Genomic DNA, 17,822 nt, shown 5'->3' on the forward strand with positions numbered 1-17,822 from the left:
CTCTCACCTGCCGAGAAAAAGCGTGCACTTCAAGTCACTTGTCCCCGACCAGTCAAGATGGTGTTTGAGCGTCCCAGCTCCTCATCAGCTGAAAGTCTTTGGATAAAGCAGATGGCCCGGAAGCCCAAATCTCTGAGGCCTAAGCTGATCACAGGCTCATGGTTCTAAGCCCCTCCATCAGCTTGAGCCTCCAAACCCTCACTGCCACCAGAGCAGACACCCTTCCCCCTGCGTGAGCCCCACTCCTTTACTGACCCCTCTGGCTTAGAGCCTATTTCCCCAGTTCTCACCCTCTAGCCTTAATGGTTTCCTCCCCCACCTTCTCTTCCAAGCTCTCCCCTCCCCTACCGCTGAGCCTGTGCTGAGGCGGTTCATCCCAATGAAGCAAGTCCTAGATCAGCTCCTAACTTCCATCACCCAAGAAGCCTTTGTGTCCCCCACTGGAGCCCCATAATTTCACCTTACAAGTTTCTCCTGGCTCTCTCTTCATTCACTCATTCGATAAAAATGTATCTACATAAGAGATTGTGCCAGTTAGCACTTGGGCCCATGGCTCCCTCGAACACTTGTGTCCATGCTTCTTTGCCTCCATGCCTCTCTCTGAGCCCTGGGCATAGGTCTCCCTCAGCAGTCCCCCAGAATAGGACCCATATCCTGATCTTTCTCTGGGTCTCCTCCCAGGACCACCCGAGATGACAGACACTGAGCTCCTGCTCAGGCTGACGCCTATCCAATAACAAAGAGACCCTCTTGAAAAGCAGATATTAAGGGACCAATATGGTCAGTGAGTGATCTTCTTTTTTTCCTGCCTCTAGAGTCACAGCCTAGGTGGCGGGAGGGGCAGGAAGGAGGCCTAGAGTCCATCCGAGGGACCAATACGGTCAGTGAGTGATCTTTTTTTCCTGCCTCTAGAGTCACAGCCTAGGCGGCGGGAGGGGCAGGAAGGAGGCCTAGAGTCCATCCTAACTCCCCCTGCTCCAGGATCGAGTCCCACTCACAGCTGCGGACTCTAAGTATTTGAGATTGGGACAGGATCCTGGAGGTCATCTAGTCCAGCTCCCCTGTTAATGCAGGAAATAGAGCACTTACCTCCTGAGGCCAGCTTAGTGCTCTATTTATCCACCGCTGCTTCCTAAACCTGACCAGTTCATCTGAAAATTGAGCCTGGTGCTTCTCAAAGCCAAGTCCTTCCTATTGTCTAGTCTGAGTCCCTCACTACATTTGATCCATTTCACTACGTCTGGTCTCCATCAGGCACAGAGCATGCACATGAGATCTTCATCACATGGAACCCTTCCAAGGCTTGATAACACTTCTCAGGGGACCTCTGGCTGTATCTTCGTGGTGTACAGCCTGATTTCTCTTGCTGCTGCATTGTCTGTTTTCCATTGTTGCTGCTCTGCCACTACATGGCCCCCCAGCATGACTGGTCCCCATATCCTCTCCACCCTCCACTCTCCTGTCCCTTGGTGACTCATCCCTGGGCTTCCCAAGGAAGCCCCCACCCTCTGCCCTTTCCTCCCCTTCCATGAGTGGAAAATCTATCTCCACCCCCCACTTCAGAGCGGGCCAGCCCCTTCCTCCGCAGTCTCCCACCCCACCCATCCCCCCAAACAGTTTCCTCTCCAGGCCCAGGGAGCAATCACAGCTGCCCCGACCTTGGCTTCCTCTGCTGGGAAGGATTGCGGGGCCGGGCCCCCAAAGGGGCCACTGGCTTTCCCCTTCCTCTGGGCAGGAGACAGAGAGGCATGGGCCCAGGGAGCAAGGACTGACTTCCTCTTGTCCCGGAATGAGCATGTCTGCCCTTTGCAAGCAGGTTTGGGTCTCTCACGAAGAGGAAACCAAAAGCAATGAGAGGGAGGGAAGGCAGAGCGACCAATCAAGGGCAGGGTGAGGCACAAAATCAGCGCCTCCCAGGGGAGCCTGTCAGAAGCTGGGGGCAATGGCGGAGCTGCAGCAGCTGCAGGAGTTTGAGATACCCACGGGCCGGGAGGCTCTGCGGGGCAACCACAGCGCCCTGTTGCGAGTTGCTGATTATTGTGAGGACAACTATGTGCAGGTAAGCAGAGTGGGCACAGGCCGCTGACACTCTGGCCCCTCCAGGGGCCCCCGGCCCACCCCCAGGGCAAGACCGCGGAAGGCATCTTGACAGGTTCTTGTCCTGGGTTTTGACAGAGAAATCCTCCTGCTCCAGGCCTTGGCTTCAACCCAGTCCCCTGAACTTCAACCCTGATCTCAAGCTACCCAAGCCCCCACTGTGCCCCTTCTCTCTTCCGAAGCCGCAGAGATGTTTGGGCAGGCAGTGCTATTCTATCCTGTTATCAGGTCTCACCCTAGGTTTATCTCCTTTCCAGCCTCGCACTTCAATCCCCGGGCCCAAAGACTTGTCCTCACACTAATTTTGTTGCCATCATTCCATTTTCAGACTGGCTCTAGGTGAGACTTCAAAAGAACTTCCCAAACATTGTAATGAACTTGAGGTGAACCAGTGAAAGACAGGAGACTGAAAATACATCAGACTAGGCTGGGTTAAAGAGAGGGGGTCTGACGCAGAGGCCGGGGGATGGACAACGTGACTGCCGGGGGCAGGCTACCAGCCAAAGACAAAGATAGGGGCATTTTAGAACAGTTTTCTAAATTATGTGGTTGTCTCAGCTGAGCAGGTACATTCCCGGATCAAGGGAAGAGGGACAAGAAAAACTTAATGACTGAGCACCTCTGTTGTTTCATTGATCCTCATAACCACCTCGTGCGACAAATATTAGTATTCCTATTTCATAGTGAGGAAACAGCAGCACAGGGAGGCGAGGTGACTTGCCCAAGGTCACACAGCCTGGAAACAGTAGAGCTGGCTATCAGCTCAGGCCTCCTGACTTCTGAAGCCAAGCCCTGTCGTCTCCCCTGCCTCCCTGCCGTGCTACATGACTCTCTGTCCTCAGTTTTCGCCGCTTCCTTAAGAGCTACAGACTAACCCTGTTATCCTTGGGTAAAACTTCATTTTTCTAACCTATTCTAACCGAATTGTGGGAAGAGGCACAGGGACCTCGCAGATCAGTGGGAGTGTTGAAAAAAAATAATAATAAAAGGAGCAGGTAGGTGCTCATGGGAAAAATGGCAGATTAAAGAGAGTCATTGATAATAACAGTTAAAATGCTCTGCACCCTTACTTTGCATTGCCTCCTTTAGTCCTTACCCGAGTCCTGTGAGGTGAGAACCACTCCCACTTCATGGCCTGGAGGCTGAGGTTAAGAAAGCCAGTCAGTGGAGAACAGACCTGAAGCCTATCAAGGCAGGGTGCTCACTCTTCTAAGGTCAGCCGTGCTTGTGGCAGAATGTGGATTTGAATCCGTCACTCTGACTCCAGAGCCCACCCACCAAACCTCTAGCTGAAAACGCTACCCAGGGTATAATTTCTGTCTGTGCAGTTGTTGAATGACCAACTTGTACATGAGATGAAACATGGCTCGTAAATCAGCTCTGTTCTCGTAATATTGGCAGGTGCACTCCTTCTGTCGATAAGGATGAAAGCAGTCCTCCCATTCCTTCAGTAACTTCTGCACATGTCAAAGTACTTTTGGGTGGGTTCTCATTTGCGCACAGTGTGCTCACAGGATTCGAGGGCACACATACCTGAGTCCAGTTTTCAACCCCAGCACCTACCAACTATCGGTCCTGTGGCAAATTTTCCTTATAGCTTCCTTTACGGTGGTCACAGGGTTAAATGTGACAATGTATTAAAGCATTTAGCCCAGTGTCTGCCCCTTAAGGAGGCCAGGATAAATGGCAGTTATTATCATTAGTATTCTTATTATTATGATCATCATTCATCAGAAGGATGAGAGACACAGACATAACAACAATCAATTCTAGTGAGGTGAAGCAGCCCTTACAAAACACCCAGGGCATCAGAAGCTCTAACACAGGTCGATATTCCTGGACGCCTGCTTCCTTCATGAAGAAAACTAACTACATGACCACACAACCAATTACCTTTCCTCACCTCTCCGAGGATCTTTGACTGGGGAGCAAATGCCTAGGAAGAGTTTGCATGACTTCTCAGAACTTCTCTTTAACCAAACCTGGTTCCCAGGTCCTCCATCCTCCCCCACCCACTCCCTCCACCACAACCAGGTGTCAGGGGACCCATGGGGAATGGGGGAGGGCAGGCTGGGGTCAACTGCAGATTTCTCTGTCAGGGTCCATCGAGTTTACCGATGGGGTAATTTGCATAACAAATATGCAGTCAGCCCTGAAGATGGATCCCAAACCCTTGACCTGGAGACCTAACTTTGGTCCAAGACCAAGGCCAGGGGTTGGTAGGCACCCAGGTTCTAGCCTCCCAGAGCTGGGACCAAGTAGATATTTTTCCTATTTGAGCTGATAGGAAAAATTCAGTGATGAATTGCACATGCCAGTCCATGGAGGGCGGAGATCAAAGGAGTAGTCGCTGTTTTGTCTGGGCTTTCATTTCCTTACCTATTAAAGGAAGGTCTTGAACTGGAACAAGAACTATCTTTTCTGGTTTTAACATTCTGGGTTGATTGCTTTGCCTTTTCAAAGCAATTGGTTGCATATGCTGATGAAATGTAAATTGCATGCAAATGAGCATCTCTTAACTGCTGTTGGAAGAGGAAGGCGGGAGGGACTCCTGAGAGGAGTGACAAGAGGGGTGGCTCAGGAGAGTCTGGGTTTGTCCTTTGGCTCCAGCCTGGCTCAGACTACATGGGAGGCACCCAGGCTCTCTGAGCACTTTGCTTTGATAGGTTCTGGTCTGTTCTCCACTGCCTGGCCTTGAGGAGTACTTGAGTGCTCTTAACAAGGAGACTCCATGGTGTAGCCTTGCCTGTCAGTCCACTGCCTTGCCATAGGCTTGCCCCAGACTTACTTCTTACCCTGCTGGAGAAAGGTACAGGCTAGAGGGCAGCAACACCATGACCCGACCAGAGATGAGGAAGCTGCCTGGGGAACCAGTTTTGCCCCAGCCCCCATGGTGTCTGATCCGGGACTAAAAAAACCCTCTTCTTTCTTCAGTCACTCCCTGCCCACTCCTCCATCACTGACTGGCAGTGTGACCCAGCTCGGCCCCGGGCATAGTACCCAGAATGCAATGGGAAGATGCCCAGCAAGTATTTGGGTTTGCATTTAACCCATTAATTAATTCACAAATGCATATTTCTTAAGTATCGCTGTGTGGGGAGCACTATCCCAGGATGGGATCCAGAATAAAACAGACAAATCTCTGCCCTCGCTGTGGTTACATTTTAGTGTTTGTGTGTATGTGGTGGAGGACAGATAATAAAATAAATAGATAAATAATTGCCGGTAGTGCTAAGTGCTTTGAAGAAAAGAAAACAGGGTAAATATGTTAGAGAGTCAATACAGAAGGGGCGGGGGTAAATTGTAGGATGGTGAGGGAAGGTGTCTCTGAGGAGCTGAGACTTAGTACTAAGGATTCTAGAAAGAAGTACAGCAAATGCAAAGGCCCTAAGGCAGAAACTATTTTAGTTTGATCAGGAACAGAAACTCAACAGCCAGTGTGACTGGAGAGGAGTAAATGAGAGGGTGAAATGGTAGGAGGTGAGGATGAAGAGAAAAGCAGGATCCAGTCTTGTGAGGTCCTATACGGGCCATAGTTAGAAGTTTGGATTTTATTCTCCACGTACTGGAAAGCTGGAGGGAATGAATGAATGAATGAATGAATGAAGTCACTCTCCTCTGGGCTTCAATTTTCTTATCTATAAAATGGATCAGATCATTGCTTCCCAAACATCCACTGGAAGACTGGGGCAAACCAAAGAACACAAGATCCACCTGGGGGAGTTTTTAAAGGCATAGACTCATCAGCCGCCCTCCCAGAGGTTCTGGTTAGAAGATCTGGGATGGGGGCTTGATGTTGGTTGGTTGGTTTTAAGTTCAAGAAGATCTCATCTCCAGCCAGTATTGCCTTCCTCTCTCTACTATTCACCTTTATTCCCCAAGAGGGTGGTCAATCCTCAGCTTTTTTTGAGGAGGGGTATCTTTTCCTTCTCCTGTACCCGTTCCCCAGGGCTGCAGATTTGCTTTCCCGGTGTCTTCTGAGTTCCTCTTACTATATCATCATTCATTTGGAAACCACTTCAAGCACCTACGGGTTGCTGCTTTCTCCCAATTTAGCCCCCACCTTCCCTATACCCTCTCTTATTCCGCTGGCCTAGCCAAGGATCAGTGGAAGGTGCTGGCATCTGACCAGGACTGTTTGTATTTCAGGCCACAGACAAGAGGAAGGCGCTGGAGGAAACCATGTCCTTTACCACCCAGGCCCTGGCCAGTGTGGCCTACCAGGTGGGCAATCTGGCTGGGCACACTCTGCGCATGTTAGACCTGCAGGCAGCCGCCTTGCGGCAGGTGGAAGCCCGTGTGAGCACGCTGGGCCAGGTAAGGGGTGTGGGAAAGCTTCTTGCATCAGCCTCCAACTCTACAGCCCCACTTGGGCATGTTCTCCTGCAAAAAATTCTTTCCTGCTTTTCTCCACATCCAAATGCCTGACTCTGCCTCAGAACCTTGGCTCTGAGCCTCCTTATCTCTGTGCCTGTGTCTCAGTGCTGGGCCTTGCTGTCCCATCAGACTAGGAACTCCCTGAAGGCAGAGCTCTTTCTTTCTCTAAATTCTACCTTGCATGGTAGAAAGCAGGCTCTACCAATCACGACGGCTGCATAGTCCAGGAAAGAGGCACCCTGTTTCCGTCTAAACACAGACAGTGACTAAATAAACGTTATAGACCCAGAGTGCTTGCTTGGCAAGGTCCTCTTCAGCCCTAAACGCACTGCCCTATACAGTGTCCCCCGCCTATCTATTATACACACCCTCCTCCTTCCTTCCTGAATCCTTGGCTGAGGAATTCATTGCCCCATAAACCACATGCACAGATCCAGTTACACATCAGCCTGGCCTGTGCATTGCCCCCATGTTCGGTGTGGGGTGTGTCTTTTCCTCTCGCCCTAACAACCTGAGTGCCCCCGCTCTCAGTGCTGTAGGTTTCTCCACAGAACATCCCAAGGAAAAGTTAATTTACTTATTTATCCCCCCAAAGGGAGAGCTGATCCTGCCACAATTCTCAGTCGCTTCCATGTTGTCCTCCTCTGCTCCCAGGCCAGCCTAGCGCTTCAGTCTCTTCCTGGCATCCCCACAGATGCCGTGTTTTCTCTTTTCCTCTGGTTCCTGCTCAGCTAATAATAACCCTCATTTTCTTCCACCAGGAAGTTACTCCAAAGTGACTCCATCCTCCCCTGGCAACTCTCTTTTCAAATGCTGTTTGGCCTTGGGGACAAAACTTACTCTTTCTCTGGACCTCACTGACTCCCATGGCCTCTGCCCCCCACACCAAAGCCTCTACCCTCTTCCACCCATAAGCGGAAGGGGCTGTCCAGAGGCCGCCTCACTGTCATTTCAAATCCTGTCGTGCAGATGGTGAACATGCATATGGAAAAGGTGGCCCGAAGGGAGATTGGCACCTTAGCCACTGTCCAGAGGCTGCCCCCCGGCCAGAAAATCATCGCCCCCGAGAGCCTACCTCCTCTCACTCCCTACTACAGGAAACCCCTCAACTTTGGCTGCCTGGACGACATTGGCCACGGGATCAAGGTAGAGAGAGGTTTCTCCACACCCTCTTCTTCTTCTTCATGGCTCCTCTCTCTCCAGGCCTCCAGTTCTCGTCCACATCCATGTTCTTGTCCCAACCTGCAGCCCTTTTCTTTCTTCACTCCCTGAAACCATCACCCTAAGTGGTCCCCTTACTCCCCAAGTCTTCCTTAGAGGAGGAGCCCTCTCCTCCTCCGTGAAAAGCCTTCATGACCCCTCCCTCCAGATTTGGCCTTTACCCTGTAGTCAGATGATCTGCTGAGAGTGACATTTGAGCTGTGGGTGCTGGGTGTGTGTGTGAAAGGGAAGAGGGGGAAGGGAGGATGTTGTCAGGGTGTGCATGAGAATGGCTCCCCAGCCACATGAGAATAGCGACTTCCTCTGTCTGGAGGTTTGAGGTCACTGTACTGAGAAGTCACCCTAGAGCTGCTGTTGGGTGAGAAGGGTTGGGGATGCAGCCACTCGAAGGGGACATGGTGAAGACAGGGAAGCATGACTGGCATTTTCTCAGCCCATCTCCTTCTAGGAGGTGAGAGAGGACACACACCTTAATCCATTTTGTCAATTCCTGTCCCCACACTCCAACATTCCAGGTCAGATTGAAGCTCCTCTGTATCTAAATGACCGCTTGATATCCTTAACATATCTTCTCCCCAAAAAGTAGAAACTACACTCTCTCCTTCAGTCACCAGGCTTCACCACCAGTAAGTTCTTCCTATTGTCCAACTTAAGTTCTTTAGGCTCGGCTCAAGTCCCTTTGTTTTGTCCCTAGTGAATTAGAGCAGAGGACATCATTCTGTGTACCCACTCTTGGGGAAACCCTATCAGTCATAGAAGGGCTCCCTTGCATGTGGATTTGCACCTCGTTATTTGCACATTCTCCTCTAAATTTCTGCTCCTCTCTGCCCTGAACTCTCCAAGGCCAGTTCCACAGGCCTGCTAACATGACAGGTAGGAAAAAATAAAATAAAAAAATAAAACGACAGGTAGGACATCTCTAAATGGCATGGTCCTTTCCTTTCCCCATGCCTTCCCCAGCCCTGCGCTGGAGTTGAGATCTGTCAGAGTTAGGGACCTCCACTCTGGGCACTAATATGCTTTGGGAGGAGGGCAGGATGACGGGCCCACTCAGCCGTTGAGGCCATGCAGAGGAAGTGGCCTTCAGACCACGTCTGTGCTCTGAGGTTTTCCGTGGGGCCTGCGGCAGACTTGGCGCTCAAGCCCAGGCAATGAGCAAGAGGGGGGTGGGGTGGGATGGAGTGAGAGAGGGGGCTGGGAAGTGGAAGTAGGAACTTGCTCTGCCCATGCTCTCCCTCCCGGTTCTCGTCTGCTTCTCTCTCATTTCCTCTCTGGGATGAAGGGGGCTACAGGGAGGTCCCCATCAATGTCAGAGCTGCCCCCTCCTTGCAGGATCTGAGCACGCAGCTGTCGCGGACCGGGACCCTGTCTCGAAAGAGCGTCAAGGCGCCTGCCGCACCCACCTCCGCTACCCTAGGGTGAGACCTCACCGCGAACCAAACCACCCACTCGATCTTGAAACTACTCCCTCACCCTCACCTCTGCACTGGGCGTCAATCTTCATCCTCCACTAGCTCCCCCTCCTCCTTCTTCCCCAGCGACACCCCCTCCCTCCTTTCATCCCTAGGAGACCGCCCCGGATCCCCGAGCCGGTGCAGCTCCCGGTGGTGCCCAACGGCAAACTGTCCGCAGCCTCCTCTGCCTCTTCCCTGACCTCGGCCGGGTGAGTCCCACAAATTCAAGTTGGCGGTGGCCGTGGTGGGGGGAAATTGAGGGGGGCCTCCAGCCAGTTGTCACGGTGTCTACTGGAATTGAGAGACTCGGGTTCACAGGAGCGGGGCTTATGATCGATCAAAGGGGCAGAGCCAGCTGCAGGGGATGCTGAGTTGGGGGAGGTGTTGCCTAACCTAGCCGAGCCCCTCTTTCTCTGGTCTTCAGCAGCGCTGAAGGTGTTGGTGGGGTCTCCACGACCAAGGGGCAGGCAGTACCCCCACTTCTCCCCAGCTCCATGGCCCCACCTCCTCTACCAGCCCCGGATATCTGCCTCCTGCCCCCTCCGCTGGAGGAATTTTCTATGCCCCCTCTCGGTAAGGAGCTCCGCCCTCTCCTTGTAGCTCAACTATGGGGTTGCTCTCACCTTCCCATACCCCTCCCCACCCTCTTGAATCAAATTAGGCCCACCTCAGTGAACGTTTCGTCCAAGGTAGGGGTAACAGGAGAGAGAGGAAGTGGAGGAAGTGAACTAACATAACTAAGCACCTGCTTTATAACCTGGCCCTGAATTCGAAGCTCCTCATTCATTTTCTCAAACTTACCCTTAACAGTATCCTCACACTCCCATTTAACAGATAAAGCTGAGTCTGAGAGGTTTAATTGACTTGCCCAACAGTCGCTTGCTTAGTGCCATTCTGGCTACCCTACACTGCCCAAAGGTTGTGTTTACAGAGTACCTACTCTGCACTAGGCATTGTGGAAGGACCACAATGGCAAGAGCTGGAGGAAGATTACATGAAATGGGTAGATTCTGGCACCCTGCTCTTGAACACTGAAGTTTCCTGGGGTGAGTGGGAGGGGGTTCCCTGTGCCACACTTGCAGCCTCTCTGCCTTCCCTCCCAGCCCCAGAACTACCCCAGCCCCTGGACCTGCCCCCTCCTCCACCCCTGGATGTAGATGAGTTGGAACTGCCACCTCCACCAGGCCTTGGACTGGAAGAGCCCAGCTGGGTCCCCGTTTCCTACTTGGAGAAAGGTACCTGACTCCTGGGATTGAAGGGCACCAGATCCCACCACCAGGGTTCCCCCCACTCTTCTATCCCAGAGGCATTGTGGGCCTATTGTCCTCCCCAATATTCTGATAAACTGAGCAAATGTTCACTCAGGAGTCTTCCAGAACCAAGCTGGAAAGAGCAGCCAGCCTGGTATTGTTAACTGAGCTAGGGAGGGGACCCCTGGGCTTGAGAGGAGGTATCGCTGCAGCCTTCTCCCTTAGATGCTTGCTAGAATCCAGTATGTGGGCCCCTGCATCCCCATAATGAGACAGGAGGCACATCTCACAGCTTCCTCTCCTCCTGCCCTGCAGTGGTGACACTGTATCCATACACCCGCCAGAAGGACGACGAGCTCTCCTTCTCTGAGGGAACCATCATCTGCATCACCCGTCGCTACTCCAATGGCTGGTGTGAGGGTGTCAGCTCGGAGGGGACTGGATTCTTCCCAGGAAACTATGTGGGACCCAGCTGCTGATAGTCCCAGGGTTTCTAGGCTGCTGACCCAGGCTCTGCCCTGAGTGAACTTCAAGCCCCAGACTAAAGGCAGCTCCAAGGTCAAGACTGGACTAGGCCTGCCCACCTCTTGGCTGTGAGCTATCTGCACCTTCCCATTGTGGTGGGAAGGGGTCCTGGGGAGAGGTGTCCAGGGACCTGCTGCAGACAGGAAAGAACTGGAAGCCAAGGAATTTGATGATCTTGTCCAGAGAGGACCACTATTACATGGAGGGTAAGTTCTCCAGCTGCAAGTGCCAACTTTGAATGAAACTCTGATGACCTCCTGATCACTACCCTGCAGGGCTGGGGGGCCAGAGAGAGGATGGACAGAAAGGCATTCCAGTTCTAAGGCTCCCGCGAATTATTGAGCCCCATCCCCAGCAACAGTATCTCTCCCATCTCCTTGGTCCTCATTACCTGCCCTCTATACTAGAGCTGATGCCCTCTGCAACCATTGACCACACCGTGTTCTTTTGCCTGTTGTCTGCCGTGTTATATGTTCAATCTTGATTCCTCAAGCTGGGCGCTCCGCCAAGAGTGGGGACCCACGCCCTTACTTAAGTGGGGCTGTCTGAGAGCAGAGACCACCCCACCTTCCCCCATGATATTGCGGCGCCAGAGATCTCAGTCACCTCTTCCCCCTTTACCTGCTTTATAGCTCTAAAACACCAAAGAGTGAGGAGGGGTTAGGGTTTCACTGGCTCTGATTGAAAACATCATGGCTTTCTGTTCCACACGGGAGAAGGGGGGCACAGAGGGCCCAGCCCGCGGGGGTGACTTTGGTTAAGTCCCTGGTCTCTTGCTGCATAGACAAGGTTGGGGTGAGAGGAGACACCGTGGCACGCTGTGAGGTCCCTGGCTGGCTGGACCTGAGCCGGACAGTGTGCTACCTTGTTCCACCACCAAGAGGCAACTGTCCCCTCTGGCTTTTTTTCTTTTGGGGATGCTGACGGGGTGGGCGGTGGAGGGTGACAAGAAGAAAGGGGGTGTAGTGTGGAGTCTCAGTTGGTGAAGCAAGATCTAGGCCTGGGGCCATCGGTGGAGAGCATCATTTCTCTCCATGGGGTGTCCAGTACAACAGAGATGATTTCAGGCCCTGGGACTCCCCGACCCGAGACTGGGGGAGGGGCGGTTACTCTGCCCCAGGCAGCAGTTAAAGCCATGGGAGATGTTCCTTCAATCCCCTGCCAGGGAACTCCTTCCTCCCAGTTACTAGGACGAGGTTTTTGGAAACGCTGCTGCCTTCCCCGGTAAGCGCACCACCCCGGCTGGGCCAGACTCCAGAATGACTATTTGCCTTGGATCTGGGGGAGGCAGCGGAGCTGTGTTAACTGCATAGATAGGGACGGCTCCGACCTCCCTCCCCCAGCCTCCAAGTGGACGAGCTCGGAATTCTAGAAATTCCCCGAGGGACATACCAAAGCGAAAGGGAAAAGGGAGTTATAAAACTAGGTTGTCTTTCCCGATCCCCCACTTCCTCGCTCCCTTCTTCTCCGGAGCGCCCCCTGCAGGCCGCCGTCTCAGCACGTCTTCAGCACCTGCTGCAGATGGAGGCGCACGTCGGCGGCCGTCTCCCAGGGCACCACGGTGGCTCGGAAGGAGCTGGGCTCGGCTTTCTGCGCCTCCTGGATGAGGCGGTGCATGGGATAGCCGCGGCGCGGGAAGGCCACGTCGCCACCGGCCAGCAGCCCCATGGGGCAGAAGTCGTTGGCGCCGTCGCCCACGTAGAAAAGGCGCTCGAAGTGCACGCCTTCGTGGGCCCGCTCACGCAGGTAGTCGCTGAGCACCTTGTGCTTGCACATGTTGGCAGGGCAGCGCGTGCAGCTGTGAGTGTGGAAGGGCCGCAGTGCCAGCAGCCCCCGCGCGTCGGGCCCGGACGGGTTGCTGAGGATGCGGCGGAACAAGCTGAGGTGGCCCGCGGCGCGCAGCGCGCTCTCCACGCCAAAGGTGTTGGCATCCGAAATGAGAATCACCTCGAAGCAGGCACCCTGCTTGGCCACAAAGTGCAGCAGGTCGCCCATGCCCGGCGACAGGGGGATGGCCTCGTAGACAGCGCGTAGGTCCCGCGGCCGCACGCCCTGCTCGCCCAGGTACTTGAAAACGCGCTGCATATACTCATTGTAGAAGCCCTCGCGGTAAGTGGCACGCAGGCTCTCGGGCAGTCGCTGGCCCGGCGCGGCGCGCACAATCGAGTCGTCGCTGTTTTCGTCCACGATAGTTTCATCAAAGTCGAAGGTCAGGAGGAAGCGCGGCGCGCCCTGCGCAGCCATCCCGCCGTCCTGGGAGCAGGGGGGAGAAGAGCAGCAGGAGGAGGAGGGAGCAAGCGAGAGCGGGCGCGGCGGTTGCCGGCCCGGGAGAGGCTTGTTAGCGGGCCACAGCCAGAGGCGCTGGCACATCCAAGACCTGAGGAGGACCCAAGGCTGGTTAAGCTGGGGGAGTACCCGACGCCGCTCCCACCCCCAGCTCCCTGCCCACCCTCTTGGCACTGCTTCTCAGTTAACTCACTGGAGTTTATTCACAGAGGACCAACCTCCTCTGAACCCAGAAGGGCTTTCCTTGGCACCTGTTTCTGCTACTCTCATCTGGGGCCTTTGCCACTTAACAAGAGTCAGCTTAAAAGAGGGAGGAGCAGCTTCCAACTGGTCACCCTTTGTGGAGGTTTCTGAACTAGACCTTCTAGAGACTTCCAGTGACCCCAGTTGTTGGTATGGATAAAGGGAGAGTGGAGGGGACTGTCCGCTCCCTTCTTCCCTAACATACATAGTCAGGGAAACCGCCCATTTGCCCAACGGGAACAGCGTCCACAGTCCTCTTCTGGGCGGTGACTGATGGCTGTGGACTGTGGTGCACAATAAGAAAACAGACTCCAGGGAAGACTTGTTGGACCCATCCAAAACATGTGGACAATGAGTTCCAGATCTCAGGCCTGGACGGTAGGTGTCTGGGCCTCTGCACTGGCTGGAGAACTGGATTTTAGCTCTTGGAATAACCAGCTAGGTAGTTTGACTGTACAAGACCCAGGAAGGCTCTTCGGGAGCTGCTTCCAGCCAGATTGTTCTGGGCAGGGGTGCAGGGATGGCGCTCAGTTTTTCTGGGATGTTTTAGGGCCCTGCGCTGACAGCTCATCACTAGTCACTTGCCAATTCCCCCGGAGGGCCATGTCAGCGGGTGGGGTTCCTGCCAGAGTCCGAAGCAAGCGGGCAGCAGAAGCAGTGGGGCTTGAGGAGGTAGGAGCCTCCCGTGCCAGGCCACGACATACCTGGGAGACAGGTAAGGGAAAGGAAAGAGAGCAGCAGTGGCTGAAAAGGCAGTGGAGGAGGGTACAGGTAGTGGGGACATTGGGGGTGTGTGGTATGAGGTAGCGGTGGGGGAGGAGGCTAGGAGGAAGTCATGCTGGGGCAACATAGAGACAGACTGGACAGGAAGACAGAGTGTGGGTGGGGAGCTCCAGGAAGTGGAAACCTTGAGCCAGAGCCATGTTGAAGGGGAAACATGGGAGAGGATGGCGACAACAGGGCAAGTGTGAGGGCACAAAGAAAGGCAAGCACATGGAGGTAGCAGAAGCCCTCAGCAGCCTCTCTGCCGCCTCTGGCTGCCAGCAGCTATACAGGACAGAGGAGCAGTGAACAGATCATGCACAGCTTCAGAATATCCACCGCACTGCCTTTCTCCCTCCAGCTTCCCACCCCGATTAGTCTGGTCAGAGCCACTCCTCTTTTTGGAGTATTCCTAACTCCCCCTCTCTAATATTCCTATGATGTTTATGGCCTGGCACAGCTTGTGAAACTGAAGTCCAGGCTCATAATTTCAGAGTTGAGATTTGAACCTGGCTCTCTGCCTCCCTAATAGAACTGTCCCTTTGACCTCATCCTAGAGTCACCCACCCTCTGGTCTTAGCAACATCCATCTGGGACTCTCAGTGGCCCAAGGGTCCCTGGAGTTGAGGATGTAAAGCATCAGGATCCCTCAACTGGGATGGAAGTTTCTAGGAGTTAGTGGAGGCCCCTAGTGGAGCTATCCCCGTTAGTGGAGGCAAGCCTGAAGGAGTGGTTAGGGTTCTTCCCACCCTATGATGGGGACATGGGGGCTGAGGCCTCAGCCTAACAGACCCCTGGAGGGACCCACTTACCCTAGACAGGCATCGGAGGCCAGCAACTGGAAAACACCCGCTCATTGTTGGTACATCACCCTGAGCACCACCTGTAGGGACTCTGTTGGCCTCTAGCCGTCGTCCAGAGCTCCTGATAACCATATAAGGTCTGTTTGAGGGTGCCCAGACCCGGCCTCATCCCCTTTGCTGAGCCCCAGGAACGATTCCCAGGGACTCAGTAAAAACAACCCCTCAGATAGGCAGAGCAGTTACAGATCGGAGCCCTTGCTAGGCATCCTTTTAGCAATCCACTAAGATGCTGGAGAGTTTACAGATGATATATTGGAGACCCAGAAAGGTAAACTGACTGGCTCAAAGGTCACCCACCGTAAGTGGCAGAGACAGATCTCAAAACCAGATCTGCGACTGAAACCAGTGCTTTTCTCTAGTATGATCATTACCTCTGTGTACAGTACATCATAGTTTACAAATCACCTTCACTCATGTTCTCTCACGGCTCATCATAGTCCCTTAAATTCAGCAGATGAGAAGGGTTCAGAGAGGTTAAATAACTTGCCCGTGGCCATGCTGTTCCCATGGGGCAGAACCTGGTTCATAAATAACTGGCCACAGCCTTGCCTGCCCTCTGTCCTCACAAGAGGCAGATGACCAGGCTCATTGCACCACAGCTGGGGGGCCCAGACCCCTGAGCACCACAGGTGATTTGGGACTGGCTTCCCTGGTGCTTTCAGGGCCGCGGTAGACTGGAGAGTCGGACTGAAATTTCTGCTGGACTTTGCTATGTGGCTTTGGGGATAGGGTTTGGTTTTGTGGAGCTTTCACCAGCACAGCTACAAAGGACACCACCCACAGCTCCTAGTGCTTCCCTTTACTCCCTCCCCCCCACACACACACATACACACTCGCAATCCTGGGGTTCAGTAAGAGAGCAGAGGCAGCTGGAACAGATCTGGAAAGACACTAGAGCCAGGAGACTAGACAGGGAAAGGAGCAAAGGTCTGGCTGCTGCCCTCTGGTGGTGAAAATGGGTGACACTGGAAACCCCTCTGATTTTGTCAAGGTGACACTCCCCAGACCATGCCAGGACAGCAGGGAGAAGCCATTGCCCTCAAGACAGAGACTGGGACATCCCAGGAGCAGGGAACAGACAGAGAAAGGGGCTCTATCACCCTCTATCTTGACATACTCCATCTCTCCCCACTCCCTGACCACATATATATTATAAACTCTCTCGGTTGGGATGGGATGTGTCTCAGCCTTTTCTCTAAGTATTTTTAATCTAGGAATTAGGAAATATGGTCAGGCCAAATGAGTCAGTGAGGAAAAGAGGGAGGGGATTGGGAGAGGAGAGATGGGAACCGTTGGGAGGCGCAGGGAACAAGGGAATGGCAGGTGCTGAAGGGTTGGCGGGCTGTCCCCAGGCCTTATCTGGAAGGAGTTCCAGTCTTCCAGAATCCTGGGTAGTAACACATGTCCCACCTGGGGCTAGGAGAAGGGTCACGGGATTCCACCCCCGTTGTAAAAGCAAATAGGGACAGACACGCCAGGCACGTAGAAAAGCAGGATTTAATACAAAGATACAGAGGGTGGTTAGCAGCCACCCAGAGACTGACTTTCATCCCATAGAAAAGGATCTCCTTACTCTGCACTTGTTTCTTTTTCTAGTTTGGTAGAATATTTGGATTTTTAATCATCTTCAAAACTTCTCATTTCTCATAGCAAAAGAAATAGTTACTTTTCTCATACACTACTAATGGTATTTAGGGAAATCAGTTAAACATTTATTATTTAGTAATTTGCCCTTGTTTCTTTTAGTTCCCAGAGCAGAAAGCCAGGCATCCTGGGTTTCTTCCCCTGGAAACTAAGAAGACTGTGCTGTGACATCCCACCCCTACCCCCACAGTCCCACAGTAGTTGGAGGGACCTTGAGCCCATTCGAATCTGGGTCCCGTGAGAGTGATGTTTAAAGAGGTTACTTACTCACCTCTAGCAGCTTTGTCCTGAGTGATCAAATCGTTTCGTGGTCACGAAAAAGAGTCCCTCAAAGAAAAATGGGACAGAATCTCTGAGCTTCTCCTGCAGGCTAGAGCAGAGAGAGAAGGGTTTCTTCGGAGTGGCACAGAGTCTATAACTAGTCCCATCTAAAAGTGATGTCTGCCTCCCTGATTCCATACCGGATAACCAGATTCCTCCCCGCTTCCCCCGCCCCTTTTACACAAATGCTCTTGGATGACATCTGTGGGATTGGACGGGAGGGTCCCCTGGGGGTAGGGAAGGAATCAGGCCCCAGGTTTGAAATTCTCCTCTTAGTGGATGGACAGAGCCTACAGTTTCAGGACAGCTTCCCACAGGAAATGTACAGAATGGGGGTGGGGGAAGGACGAGGACCCCAGAGATACCACAGTAACAAGACCAGGTCTCCTTGTATCAATCACTAGAAATTAGATACGGTCACTAAGGTGGAGTTCTTTTCCTCCCCCAGACAGCAGTCCCAGCTTCACCAATCTCTTCCTTGCTCACCACCAGCAGCAAATAGGAAAAACAGAGGCCCAGAGAGGTCAAGGCAACATCCTGGGCCACACAGTATCAGAATCAAGATTAGAATTTAGGGGGCTCTGGTGACTCTTGGCAAAATTGCAACTAAAGCTTCCCTTATTGCTCTGGAGACCCCTTGGGCTGTGAGCTTCCAGTCCTGAGTAGCTGAAGGTGATGATCTGGAGCCCTGGTGCCAGCAAGGAAGCTGGGACCAGGAGTCACCTCTGGGTTTGTCCCGCTGTGAGGGGATCCTCACTGGGCAGGGAGGTGGCAGCTGC

The 17,822-nt window shown here is 53.2% G+C and overlaps 2 protein-coding genes across 3 annotated transcripts in view; one reads left to right on the top strand and one right to left on the bottom strand.

Moving 5' to 3' along the window:
- The first annotated feature begins 1,942 nt into the window (after positions 1 to 1,942).
- On the top strand, positions 1,943 to 11,354 carry ABI3 (ABI family member 3). Its single transcript, XM_006924774.1, has 8 exons — positions 1,943 to 2,059; positions 6,247 to 6,414; positions 7,444 to 7,620; positions 9,028 to 9,113; positions 9,263 to 9,358; positions 9,574 to 9,722; positions 10,253 to 10,384; positions 10,715 to 11,354. The coding sequence occupies exons 1-8, from the start codon at positions 1,943 to 1,945 to the stop codon at positions 10,876 to 10,878; spliced, it is 1,089 nt and encodes a 362-aa protein (XP_006924836.1). The 3' UTR covers positions 10,879 to 11,354.
- Positions 11,355 to 11,583: 229 nt separating this feature from the next.
- The window catches only part of PHOSPHO1 (phosphoethanolamine/phosphocholine phosphatase), a 6,996-nt gene continuing 757 nt past the window's right edge, over positions 11,584 to 17,822 (bottom strand). The window contains exons 1-3 of one of the 2 annotated variants that reach the window (XM_025041746.1): positions 16,994 to 17,086; positions 15,028 to 15,139; positions 11,584 to 13,177 (exon numbers count right to left, since the gene is read on the bottom strand). In XM_025041746.1, coding sequence (XP_024897514.1) covers positions 12,419 to 13,177; positions 15,028 to 15,072 — 804 coding nt within the window. In that variant the 5' untranslated portion in view covers positions 15,073 to 15,139; positions 16,994 to 17,086 and the 3' untranslated portion in view covers positions 11,584 to 12,418. Of the gene's footprint in view, positions 13,302 to 15,027; positions 15,140 to 16,993; positions 17,087 to 17,822 lie in introns of those variants that run through there. The other variant, XM_015599164.2, reaches the window with a different exon arrangement.

Source organism: Pteropus alecto, unplaced genomic scaffold, assembly GCF_000325575.1.
Source record: "Pteropus alecto unplaced genomic scaffold, ASM32557v1 scaffold98, whole genome shotgun sequence".
Classification (NCBI taxonomy): Eukaryota; Metazoa; Chordata; class Mammalia; order Chiroptera; family Pteropodidae; genus Pteropus; species Pteropus alecto.

Excerpts from the sequence above, each read along its gene's own strand:
- ABI3 (XM_006924774.1), top strand. The coding sequence starts at position 1,943 with ATGGCGGAGCTGCAGCAGCTGCAGGAGTTTGAGATACCCACGGGCCGG. Across the intron at positions 2,060-6,246 it reads GTGAGGACAACTATGTGCAG|GCCACAGACAAGAGGAAGGC; the intron begins GTAAGCAGAGTG and ends TTTGTATTTCAG. Across the intron at positions 9,114-9,262 it reads CCCACCTCCGCTACCCTAGG|GAGACCGCCCCGGATCCCCG; the intron begins GTGAGACCTCAC and ends TTTCATCCCTAG.